Source organism: Pestalotiopsis fici (genome assembly GCF_000516985.1).
Source record: "Pestalotiopsis fici W106-1 unplaced genomic scaffold PFICI_Scf_2, whole genome shotgun sequence".
Classification (NCBI taxonomy): domain Eukaryota; kingdom Fungi; phylum Ascomycota; class Sordariomycetes; order Amphisphaeriales; family Sporocadaceae; genus Pestalotiopsis; species Pestalotiopsis fici.
In genome coordinates this window covers 1446190-1459149 of record NW_006917092.1, presented here as the reverse complement: position 1 = coordinate 1459149, position 12960 = coordinate 1446190, and the positions used below count along the sequence as shown (strand labels likewise).

Genomic DNA, 12960 nt, shown 5'->3' with positions numbered 1-12960 from the left:
TTAATTATTTGGGCATTTTCAAGACTTGATGTCCGGCAGCTCGAGTCAACTACAAGACTCGCCTCAGGCCTCGCGGCCAATTGGTGCCAATGGACGTGGCTTTCAAAGACGGTGGAGATCTTCTGCTCCCACAGCGGCGGGCAAGTAAGCCTGATCCAAGGAGGGTGGCAACGGAATCCATTTGTCAACGATGAGCCCCCTCATCCGTTTCTTTGCATATATTTTTTTTTTGTCTGGACGGCGCATTTTACTTTACATCTGAAAGAATAGTTTTCTCCCTTGCTCTCTCAATCCAATGAAATCATTTTCAAAAACAGCGCTACTTCCGTCCTTTCGCTTGCACTGGGGCAATTAATGCATTTCGGGCGTGGCTTGTCCCGTTTCATGCGTTCACTACAGGAATTATGGATTTCAGCAAATCGTTCCGTGCAGCTATGGCTTGCAGGACGGGTCCATCTCCGAGGTACGTGGCTCTTTGTACATGCGCGACTCAACCTGTAAGTAAATCGGTGCTACTGCATACCAGATATGGATCGATCGCGCGATGCAACGCTGCAAAGAACGGGCGCGCCGGCGATGAGATGAGACGAAAGGGAAAGGAATCCGAGGCTGCCTGCCTGCATTTCAAATTGCAAGTTGCAAGTTGCCCGCTTGCTCGCTCGCCCAGCCGTAGACGATTGCATCTCTACATGGAGCTGCGCAAAGACATGGTAGGTATCCCCAAGATAAGGCAGCCCCGCCAGCATTGGAGGCGTGCATTATTTGGCTTATTCCCACCAACCCATATTGGGCTGCCTACATTAATCATTGACAAAATACAGAGTTGGCGCACGGGGCACTGCATTGCCTTTAGTGCCTTTAGTGCACATCTTTGTGCGCGACGGCAGCGGCCAGGCTCCCCGACGGAAGGCGGGCGCCAACTTGTCGCGGGCTGGTGGCTGTTACGGAGGGACTGCGCCCTGCTCCGTGCATTGCGCCAAGTCCCCAACGCTGATCGTTGCCCTACAAGTGACTTTGAGGTCGAGGTCTGTATCATTTAGATCCTGCCTCCTGGATCTTTCTTCTGGGCTCACCCATCCCGAGAGTTGTCGGCCATTCACACGAGATTACCAAGCGGTTAGATCACATGATCTATTCCTGGAACCAATGATGCTCTCGATTCCATCCTGGCAGCATGAAGCCAGATTCCAAAAGGGCTTAGCTGTGTAGCCCTGCACCTCCTGATGGATCGATGCGGGGGCCATAATTGGACGGCCGCCAGCTTTGGACAAGGATGCGACAATCGTCGACTCCCCACCAATGGACCCCCTGCGATGCGGCCAGCACAGTCCCCCCCCCAGCTTTCACCACCCTCCCGTGCTGTCCGCCCGTGTCTTTTCACCGTCGCCGCCGGTCATGTATTTACTTTTCTTCAATCTTCCCAGCAGCTGCGCCTTAGCAGGAAAGCCTCGCGCAGCTCACCACCACCGCGAAAATGGAGCCGTCAACGCTCAACGTCGCCCCGTCCGGGACCAAGACCCAGTGGGCTAAACCTCAGGACTGGGAAAAGTTTCGCAACACAATCACCGCGTTGTTCATGTGCCACTCGCTGCCTGTCGTGATGCGTGTAATGCGTGAGGAACATCAATTTCATGCGACGTAAGCGCGCCCGTCCTCCATATAATCGCTACCCCATGTCTTGGCACTATAGTAACACGTAGTAACATGTTTAAATTTCCAGTCCCAAGATGTTCCAGTCCCAAATCTATCAGAAATGGGGCTTGCGCAAGACAAAGCCAGGAGAGGCAAAGAAGGAAGCCAAGGAACGCAAGAGGCGTCGCCAGGACTCAGAGGATGCCGAAAGCGTTGGCTCCGACTCTCGATCTCGTGAAGCTGCAGATACCAGCTCCAGTACGGCTGGTAGAAGCATCGAGTCTACCTCCCCAACCGCCGCTACTCATCGCCAAACCAATGTAGAGAGTGGCCGGGTCGAGCCATCTGTTCCTAGTGAGGATGGCGCTGTCCCTTTGGGCACAGCAGATGCAGTTCCGCCTGCTGAACAGCCCAAGACGCGCAAACCAGATTACATAGTACCTGACCTCCAAGGTGCGGTTCCGAAAGGGTGGAAAGACTTCCTCGACCAAAGTCGAATACACCCCCCTCCTTTTCTTCCTTCCAACAATAATCAAGACGTTTCGTCATCCTTTGTCTCGGAACTTCATGGCGATGATGATGAACCACAATCTGCAGAAGGTATAGTACTAATTTTAGCCACCCACATGTTTCTAGATGTCCATCTCGTGGTGGTGCGATTCAAATGGCCCAATAGCTGACTTGAGATGTTGAAGCGATGCCGTCTGCGAGACCTCGGTCGCTTCGCTCATCCACGAAATCCCGCCGAGCTTCCCCTAATTTACCGGAAACTGAGCTTGGATTATCGCCGCCCAACAGCGCCAAGCGTGCACGATACCTTGCCAGACTTACCGAGCCGCTGGGTACAATACGCGCCCTTGAGTCTCATCCATCCGATCTCCTTCCGGAGAGGTCCATGTTCTACGCGCGACACTTCATTTCCTCCACGTATGCCACTGGAGTATGGTCACTGGCAACGGGAGACACGTCTCGATATGAGGCTGATAGCGCCAAGCTAGAACATTGGTACAACGACTTCAACCATGGTTTCGATTGCCTCAGAGAAAAGAAGGTCAAAAAGGCCTTTCGGATCATGAAGCGCTGTTTTGCCAATACCAAAGGCGTAATTGAGCCCCAAGATCCCCGGGTCGTCATCTACATGTGCCAACAGACAATACGCTGCATGTTTTATGATAGACTTGGTCGAAATCTGGCACAGACTCTGCTGAAATACATAGCCGAGTTATGCCATGTAATATTCGGCGCGCATCACCCATTGTTTATTGTCTTCAGCCAATTGTCCACTCTGGGCAGTTTTGAATTCGCCCAACTCATTCGGCCCTTCATGGACTGCTATTTTGACCATTTGGAGCCTTTCTTGGAGAATTTTACCAACGTTTTCGGGCACATCACGGAGATGCGCGGGCTAACTACCAGCTTGATGGAAGCCACTGGCATGATGGGAATATATGAGGCCAAGCCCGTCCTTGATCGACTCATTCTGCATGCGCAAAAGAAGAACCTCCCAACTTTACATTTGAAAGCCGAACTCGCCTCAACCCTCTCGCGTAATCGATTTTTCAACGAAGCACTTTCCATTCTTAGGGATGTTCGGGAGTCGGAAGAGGACTGCCCTTACGAGAAAGTCTATGCCGGCATCATTCTGATCATAACGCTCCTGAGGATGAAAGACTTGGACGGGGCAATCGAGGTCAACCAGGAGCTAGTGGACGAGCTCAGCCGGCCTCCCAGCACGTACCCTGGATATCCCGATAACATGACTGTGAACTGGGTGCAGTATTTGGAGTCAAGGGAAAGTAGTCTACTCTTGCTTCTTGGCAAGTTGGAAAAGAATCTCAGGAACGCCGGACGCATTGAGGAAGCAGATCGCGTCCAGAAAAGACTTGACGGCGAAATCATACAAGAGTATGGCGTCGAAGTAGACCAGGACCCTGAAGGTTCACTCTATGCTTTGACGTAAACATAATGGCAACTGCCAACGCTAGGATCATGAGTTACGAAGTCATTACCAAGGATACCCCGCAAGTATATACTATTGCCATTGTTTCTGTCAGTATTGATGTTGCAGAACCGCACACGATGCGTCTGATTTGGCGAATAATTTCACAATAGACTGGATGTAATACAGCTGGACAATCACATGGTAGATTAAGTTTTGGTTGAGTGAAAAAAATATTGACCAATCTGGAATAATTTCGATGAGATACTTGTCTGGATTTAGCCCGAGTTTCTTTATAATGAATTCCATCGGGAATAGGAATTCGTGGATTCAAGTCCGCGCGAAGCCAGTGTCGCAAAAGTGTCCAGATTATGACAGGACCAAAGTATTGGGCAAGATGACATGTTGTGTTTCGGACACTCTACTCGTGCTTTCTTTAGCAGCTGCTAGAGATACGCTAGGCAGAATCCCTCTACCCCCATAAGCATCATCCACTCCAGTCCCTCCTTTCATCAATCTTCGGCCTTTTTCTCTGACCTCCAAAACTCCGCCCGTCTCGGGTCGCCGGTAAACACGTTTTTGCTTTGGGAGTGTATCGATCGCAACGCCCACCCCCGGAGAAAAAAGACCTTGGGCCACCGCACATCTGTCTAGCCTCGCTGGACACGGGCAGTTTGCAGAAACATGGCCGACCGACCGAAGAGCGCAATGAATATTGCAAAGTGGGGCGCCGCATGTGCGCCGTGTGCCAACTCAAAGGCAAAGTGTCTGAGGTCCAACGATTCTCTGGGCTCCAAATGCGATAGGTCAGTATATCGTGAGTTTTCAGTAATCCGGTCCCATATTTTTTTTTTCTTCTTTTTTTTTTTTTTTTTTTTTTTTTTTTGTGTGAATCAATCCCCCTCTATACTTCAAGTTGAAATCATATGGTTTTACGCCAAGCGTATTTTCCCATCTGCCAAGGACAAGAAGCACACGGAAAGGTCAAGCGCCACAGTATTGCAGCAATCTCAAAAGAATCCTCATGTATACATCCGGTCTCTACCTACGTGGATGCACATGCTATAGTCGGCAATTAAATCGCTATATTGGATCATGTTTTACAATGAATAATGACTGACTATTCCCATCGCTGGCAGATGTGAGAGGCTTGAAAAGGACTGCGTGGACCAGGTCCACAAACCGAGGAAGAAGCGGCAAAGCAAACCATCGTGAGTACATGCATCTCCTACTTTATTTTCCTCTCTACCCCTATAAGCCAGCATGGATCTATCGTTCGACTTTCAGAATATCATGTTCCGGAGCAACTATTGTCCTTATCAACATCATAGAATGGTTATAGTAACAAGATGGGTTGCGTGATGGCTGCGAAGTCATACAACTATTGTCTTTGGGCGAAATCAATACTTCCCCGACCCCCATGTATTCCCTGGAAGGCTTTCGGCCTCACTCGATGCCATGGACAAGCGTCCGCCTTGGAGCTGCCCCAAAGGACACTTTTATAGCTCTTGGCAAAGACGGCCGCTATGGCATGACATGCACCTATAAAGTCGTATACAAACTCTTTATTCATGCTAACGTGGCATCAAGCAAAACTGCACAACTAGAGGAGAGACTCAATAGCCTCGTCGACTTACTCAAAGCATCCAACTCGGGTGAACTGCCGGCTAGTCTACGCGATCCGCCCACAGAAGACCCAACAGTATGATGATATCCCCTCTTGTTTCATGTTCAAGGACTGACATGGCGTCAATTAGTGTATCCCATCAGAAACCGGCCCACTCGGTCCAGGAACCTGGCGTTCAACAACGAGTCCTGGGTCGACGCCGGCAACATCATCAGAGGACCCCGCAGGTGTCGTACCAGCGACCTACAATTGTTATGCTCCGCCGACATGTATTTGCCGTGCACCCATCGGCGCCTCGTATCTGCCTGTTGAGTCAGACGAGGCCCTATTATCAGTGTTTGTGACAAAACTCAGCCCTACGTTCCCCTTTGTCGTGCTTCGGCCTGGAATCTCGGCTCAGGAGATGGAAAGGACCAAGCCCATCCTGTTTGGTGCGATCAAGATGGTTGCATCTGTCCGCAACTTAAAGTCCATGATGGCCCAGGGCTACATCATCATGAAGCACCTCACCGAACATCTGATGATGCGTTCGCAGCGGTCACTTGAATTGCTACAGGCAATTCTGGTTGTCACGGGCTTTTACCACTATCAATGCATGATGCATACACAATTATCAAATCTAGTGGCCCTTGCGACGAGTCTGGTTGCAGACCTGGGTCTAAATAAGCCGCCAGAGATACAGGAAAGGACTCGTGCGCTCGTTCTCAACCCCCAGGTTCCCAGCCCCAGAACGAATGATGAGAAGCGGGCGCTTTGTGGAATGTGGTACATGAGCTCCGTGTAAGTTGTCTTGGGATTCACTTTGCAGCAATGACAAAATGCTGATTACTACCAGTGTTTCTTTCACCTTTCAGAAAATTGACGCTGCTCGTTTTACTCCGTATATGGAGCAGTGTCTACGCGACCTTGAAAAGGAAAAGGAATATGAAACAGACTCTTTGCTGGCACAGCTCATTCGTATTCAGCATCTGAGCGATCGCATAGGACAGCTGCAATCCAAAGACCAGTTGGACGACAGCCTACCTGGAATCCCGCGTGCACCAGTCAGCGCATACCTCAACGCATTTCAGACTGAACTCGACAAGTTTGACGCTCAAATACCACGATACCTCCGATCCAACAGTACGTACAGATCATTGCATATCACTCGATTTATATGCTGACCTTGACAGAACTATTAATGGTTCACTTTCATACGGCGGGATTGAAACTGTGGGAACCTCCGATAGTCGACGCAAAACTACTTGAAACCCTCTCGGACTCGTTCACGTCCTTGTCTCTCGGCGCGCCCTCGACTCTAGATACATTCTATCGGTCCAATGCCGCTCTGAAAAAGTGGTTCGAGCTCTGGCTGTCTTTTGAGATTACCGATTACTACTACCTGCCCATGCCCACCTGTGCACAACTCCTCGTCGCCGTAACGCTGCTGTCAAGATGGGCCAAGCTGGCGGGAGTCGAAGTGCCACAGAGTCCCGTCGATCCAGATAGCCCAGACACCTTGAACGCCAGAGCCGAAGCTCAAGGACTGCGAGATCCGTCGTCGTTCTCAAAGCCGTCCCCGGTGGAGCCGGACAGCTCCAAATTCCCAGACGCGGAGCCCGCGGTAGCTTCGGCAGTAGCGCGAATCAAGGAGCAGATCCAGTCGTCCCCCGAGCTGCAGCTTGACGTGGTTGGTATTCTGCGGGCCATGGTTGTGCGATTCGAGCAGGCGAGGTCAGAGGTCAGCGAAGCACAAGGTGGCAGTTGGGACAATAACCTCTGGGACCTGGCGGCCAAGAAGATTAGCATCACCAAGCTAAAGCTTGAGCGCTGGGCCGAAATTGTCTCGACGATTGGGGCCGAGGGCGTGCTGCTCAGCAAGTACCAACCTGGCGAGGGGCCCGCCAGTTCAAGTACGCCAGTCTCGGACGCCGAGACTGCATTTGGCCCAATAGAGACGGCCGAGGGGCCCATGGACGGAGTCGAAAAGTCACAAACTATTGAACTCGCCCCTCATATGGGTTTCGATCCCTGGCAGAACAATACCAATTTTGCCCATGACTTGTTTGACGGACTTGGCTTGGACCAGAACTTCTTCTACGGTGACTCTGGGGATTACGGGGCAGCCATCCTGAATAATCTGTCCTTTGGCGGTTATACGCACCCAGGCAATGCACCCTGACCCCGACAATAAAAGCTCCAAGACATCAGAACGCTGCAGAGCCTTGCTTCGACAACATATTCAGCAAACATCCCTGGCGATAACTTTGGCGTTTGAAGGGGCGTAGACATAGGATAGAACGATCCCAGGGCCAAGACATGGAACCAGGGAAATGCAGGGTGCCAGAGTGTACCATTGAGTAGGTGGGCAAATTTCTTGCCATGTAATCATGATAGCCGGCGCATTTTCATTCAACATCCACTCATATCAAAGTATAATATTATCATTACTGTCATCATAACTTGTGCCATTGGCTACCATTGATATCCGTACACGTCAATCATTCCTTTACTTTGGACTAATGATGGTAGTAATCATCGTCACTCTTCAAGACTTGAACCAACCAGTCTATAGCCTTCTTGCCCTCTCGCATTCCGTACGCGCCGGCGAGCGGAAAACAATGCATCTGACCAACCCACACCAGCCAACGCCCCCTGACTCCATTCTCCTCACATTTATGCCTAAACAACTCCGTGTCGGGAGCAAGAACGTCGTTGGTACCGTAAACACCGTGCACACGCACACCCAGATCCGCCAGTCGCTGAAACGCAGCGGGTTCGTGCAGAAGCGGTGAGACGTTCGGGTCCTCGGCCACGGAGTCGAGGTGCGGGTGCTCGGGCGGCGCGGCGAGCCAAGCCTCGGCGACGGCGCCCGTGTAGGCCGCGCCCAGCAGGGGATCCAGGCGGTCAAGGTCGCCGTGCATGGCCGGGTTGGTGTTGCGCAGGTCGACGGCGGGGGAGACGACGACGAGGTTCTGAAGCGTCGCCTTGAGCCGGTAGTCGCCCGAGCGCGAGGCGACGTGCTCGGCCCACCAGAACGCCAGGCTGGCCGCCACGTTGCCGCCCGCCGAGTCGCCCATGAGGGTGATCTTGTCGCCCTTTTTCGCCGCCTCGGCAAACACGGGCGCCATGAGCTTTTGCAGCGCCGGCAGCGACTCCGAGGCCGGGCTCGCCGGCGCCAGCGGGTAGCTGACCAGGGTGACGTGGTGGTCGAGGGTCAGGCCGGCGGCCAGCTCGCCCAGAAAAGTCCAGTGCTCGCGCGAGGGCGGGCTCTGGAATCCGCCGCCGGCAAAGTAGTAGATGGTCGAGGGGGCCTTGATCTTGATGTTGGGCGGCGCCTGGGGCTCGTAGTCGTACAGCCAGATGCCGGAATCAGGGTGCCGGCGCTCCCTAATGTTGAATTTCCGCTTGCTCCGCGGCCGGCTCAGCAGGCGTGGGCTGCCGGCTGGCTGTGTCTTCTTGCTCGGCTTCACCAGGCGGGGCCGCAGCGGCTTGATGACGGTCCGCAGGATGCGGTACAGAAGGGACAGTTCCGTCTCGGTCTGAACCGTGACCGGCTTCTCGGCACTGCCATTCAGCGTCGCCGTGGCCGCAGTCGACATGTTCTTTTCTGTTGAGTGTTGTGGTGATTTTCTTTGTTCCCCTCTCCAGTGGAGATCCCAAAAGGTTTAGTCTCCGGCTCCGTCGGATTGACTGTCGAAATCAGGAAACCTGCGCCTTGTTATATAGCAACAAGAACCACGAAAATGCGTTTACGTGTGGTGTTGATGCTATCAAAGATGACCCAATCAGTCCTAAAACATTTGGTCTTTTTCTAGATACTACCAAATTGGGGTGTGTTTGCGATGACACACCGACGATGTTCCGAAAAGTACTTGACATGTGAGCCCCATAAAGCCCATCCATCAAGCTCCAGCTCCAGCTCCAGACCTTGACAGGAACCCCCCGAGCCCCCCAAAAAAGGTCCCTCAAGTCCCCTTTTGACCTAAAGGTCCATCAATGACGTTGTGAACGCCAAGTGGGGCTAGAGCTATAATAGTCGTGTGCCCATCGCGTCAAACTATCGTGCACTAAGAACCTTAAAATGGACAAAGATTGACGGTTTCTTCTCCAAAGCACCTCCAAAGATTCAAACTCCAGGGCGGACTGGCGCGACCCCCCCTCGGTAGTTGGAGGTGGATTTTCTGCATGTGCTAAAAATCTTGTTCAATTGATGGTCTGATTTGGAATGATGGGATGGAAGTACCCGGGGATCCGGCCGAGTTCGGGGATTGACGGCGTCGCTCCCAAACGCGGAGCAAGATCGGACATCTGTGGGGAGCAGCGGAAAAACGGGCGCCCCGGAAGCCAGAGAATGGACTTGCCAATTGAGGTTTACCGATGGCTTGTCAATATTAGGATTAGTTTAGAATGTGATTGATAGGCTAATCAGCCCATGAGCTGCCATTTCTCTATTGGTATCTTTTTCTTCGTCGTATTTGCCTTTCTCTCCTCCCAATCGGTCCTCCATCTCTTTCACCAAAAACGAGCTCAATCCGGTCATTCAGATCCTGGCCTTCTTCCTGGCCTTCTCTGATGGCAACATCTATTTTCCAAGTATCCCAAGTTCCAACTCCAGCGGATACGCCTCTCAAACTTGGCGGTTGGGTCGAAACCATGGCCAGAGCGAACAATTGTTCCATATTCTTCCAAGACCTGCTGCTCCATCGATATATGAACCAGTGGGCAATCGTGAAAATCATGTACACCACGGCAAATACTGCGTGTATCAATAGAATGCTAATGGCAAAGCGGGCCGTCTTTGAGTTGTTTCCATAGCCCCAGCCATATCTCTGCACCTTGAATGTGACTGTCGTACCAGCTTGCGTGACTGTTTCGCTTGGAAATTCGAAGTCCCCACTTCCGGAAAGATCAGAAAAGGTCCAGTCGAATATTAATGAATTCCGATTCATTACCCAAAAAGTCATGTTTTCGGTCCCAGATCGTGACAGGCCATCGACCAATGTGAGACTCAGAAACTTCGAAATGTCAGATATGGCATTTTGGTTACCATCCGGTCGACCTGTCATGAAACGCTTTAGGTAGTTTTGAATAGCAGAAGACCATATGCCCTCATAGCCCGGCGGCGCGACAGGCGCATTTAGCAAGTCTGCCCAGTCAGTCGGAATATATATTGAATCGCTGATACCGTATCTGAAGCGCAAATCTGTGTCGGCTGCTGCTCCAGTAAACAGAGACATGTCAGTCAAGTTACTAACAACTGTGTCGCTGGTTCCCGGATCGTAGCTTATGTCAGTCGCAGCCCATCTTGCATCAAGGACGCATGCAACAAGGAAAACATCATCATGCCCATAATTGTTAAAATTAACTTGAGTCCGAGGATGGTCGAATGGTATTGCAACTATGGCGCCAATACTGGCAGAAGTCTGGTCCGAAAGCTGGAAGATGGCCCTATCCACCCAAGTAAAGTTTGGCTCGAGGTAGCCATCCAACGGGGGCTTGTCTGCGAATGGCCAATACTCTTCGGGAACAGGCCAAATTTGGCTTGTAACATTCATTCGAGACAGTATGCTAGTTGGGAAAAGCAAAGTATCGGTTCCGTCAAGAATTCCGTTCAAGCGTGCAGACGCGCATTCCGTCTGAACCACTGGGCTCATTACGCCTGCAGAATTAGTTGCCTCCAGTTGTGGCCGTCCGACCCTGGAAATGCTCGAATTCATGTCCGGAAAGGTTGAAACGAAGCGTCCAACAAGCCCAATAGCCTCCATTACAACGGAGTGTATCGTCGATGAAATGTGAAGGGTAGAGTTCCACGATGGTGAAATAGCAGAGCTGGTGTATAGATTTCTGCGGGCTCTTCCATACCGCTGCGTCAAGCTACGATTTGCTAAATCTTCGGGCGTTGTGTAATAGTCGGCATTCTGGAGGTCGCTAGCACCAAGGCCCGGGCACCCGAAAGGGAGGTCTTCACTCTGTCTCAAGCAAGAAGCGATCATCCAGTTGTCTGCGGTAATGCTAGTGGGGTAGAATGGCCCGTTACCAACCATCAGCGCCGTGAGATCATATGCCGGCCACCAATTTAGCGTTGGGACCATAAGGACCGCCGACGCGGGGCCGATAGCATTGGCATATATTGCACCAAGTCCCAAGAGTAAACCGAGGCCGAGCAGTTCAAATCTGCCATGGCGAATGGCATCGGTGAATGGGCCCCAGAATGAGCCACTGAAGATAGAACTTGCGGACCCAAAACGATAACCACCCATGACAAAACCAAATGGCACTCCACGAGAGACGAGGAGCCTTCTTCGAATAATGTCAATGGCGATTGCGGAAAGTGATGCGAGGATACAGACTTCGTGAAGCTTTGCGGCGAATTGGAGTAGTCCCGCCATGACGGGTTGCGATAGTCCCAGTGACCATCCACTATGCCTCCATCCGTCCTCATCTGCCCAGTACACTTCTCTAAAGCTCAGCTGCAATACTACAGCTGTGAACAACAGTGAAACGAAATGAGTTAAGTATGATAGAAGCTCGGGAGTGTAATGTAGCGCTGCCTTGCTCTCTTCGGCGCGGGGTTCGTCGCCAATATGCGTGGTGGCGATCGACTTTGCATAGCATGTGGATGACGTGAAGCTTTCAGGGCTTCCCTCATGACTTCCCAGAGTTCCACAGTCGCTCATAGTGATGATTATGAAATTGGAGGACCGATAGCAAGGTGGACAGCGGTGATGGCCTGTGCTCAGTGGTGAACGACAACGTGAGTAAAACCCGGAACCGATACTGCAAGAAAAACCAGTCCAACAATCGGAATTTAAGAAGATACCAAGTGCGGAAGGCTGACTTGCTGGGCCCTCCACCCCGACCCTGCGCCTCATGTGAGTGTAACAGTGAGACTGCACAATGTGAGACTTTCGCTTATAAATGACTCCATTGGGGGCCTTCGCGAGGCTCCCGATGAAGTAGGGTGGGATAACAGTACGACTTCGCATCTTGCATTGCCGCTCAAGGCTCATTTCTGCACCGGATTTTTTGTCTGTGACTCTGGTTGATGTTTTACCCAATCATAGAGTGCCATGCATAGGCAGATACTGCAAAGCGAGCAAATCATATTCCCTGATCAGCGGCTTGGCATACCAAAATGTGTAGAGGTACAGCTCAAAACGTACATCACTATTCGGCATGCGCCTCATTGGCTTTTTATCTATACGGGTAATCTCGCGCCGATCATCTGTAGGTGAATTCATTTTGGAGGTGCACAATTTCGCGGACGGGAGCCCGACATACCGCAGTTGACTACATGACTAGACTTTTCTTGTCATTCACAACGTCTTCCAACTCGCTCATTATGTCAGAACCAAACTAACAGACTTGCAAACCATGTAATATTTTCAAGATCGAATATCGTAATCGATATCAATGCAATGTCTTAACCAAAAAAAAAATATTCAGAGTTGTTCTCTTGTACCTTTGTGGGTACCAAAAAAAAAGCATCAAAAGCACAACTGAGTCTGGAGTCAATCGCAAGCAGTCACAACGTTTGTCAGTATTTACACAAATTGCAAAGAGCACACAAGCCGCAACTTGCCTTCTGGAGACCTGGAATACAGCAACTCCATCACGCATGCGTTCAGACAGCCAGGTGGACAACATCACAACCATAGCCAGTGTGATTGTTATTCACGATTGCTGTGTTGCAAGTCTGTCATTTCTTCTTCGAGATATAAGAGATAGCTCGTATCTAAAGCTTTCAACCTCGGCAACAAGAGTATCAGAGCCCCCCCCC

At 51.2% G+C, this 12960-nt stretch overlaps 4 protein-coding genes across 4 annotated transcripts; 2 read left to right on the top strand and 2 right to left on the bottom strand.

Annotated features, from left to right (window-relative positions):
- Positions 1-1474: 1474 nt before the first annotated feature.
- Positions 1475-3592, top strand: PFICI_02636 (uncharacterized protein; the record flags this gene model as incomplete). The annotated part of the gene is made up of 3 exons (XM_007831217.1): positions 1475-1638; positions 1721-2232; positions 2328-3592. 3 exons carry the CDS (start codon positions 1475-1477, stop codon positions 3590-3592), a joined length of 1941 nt encoding a protein of 646 aa, XP_007829408.1.
- Positions 3593-5024: 1432 nt separating this feature from the next.
- PFICI_02635 (uncharacterized protein) lies at positions 5025-7359 on the top strand (the record flags this gene model as incomplete). Its single annotated transcript, XM_007831216.1, has 4 exons — positions 5025-5273; positions 5329-5978; positions 6034-6320; positions 6371-7359. The coding sequence occupies 4 exons, from the start codon at positions 5025-5027 to the stop codon at positions 7357-7359; spliced, it is 2175 nt and encodes a 724-aa protein (XP_007829407.1).
- Positions 7360-7696: 337 nt separating this feature from the next.
- Positions 7697-8779, bottom strand: PFICI_02634 (uncharacterized protein; the record flags this gene model as incomplete). The annotated part of the gene is made up of 1 exon (XM_007831215.1): positions 7697-8779. One exon carries the CDS (start codon positions 8777-8779, stop codon positions 7697-7699), a length of 1083 nt encoding a protein of 360 aa, XP_007829406.1.
- An 849-nt stretch (positions 8780-9628) lies between these two features.
- Positions 9629-11857, bottom strand: PFICI_02633 (uncharacterized protein; the record flags this gene model as incomplete). The annotated part of the gene is made up of 1 exon (XM_007831214.1): positions 9629-11857. One exon carries the CDS (start codon positions 11855-11857, stop codon positions 9629-9631), a length of 2229 nt encoding a protein of 742 aa, XP_007829405.1.
- Positions 11858-12960: the final 1103 nt, after the last annotated feature.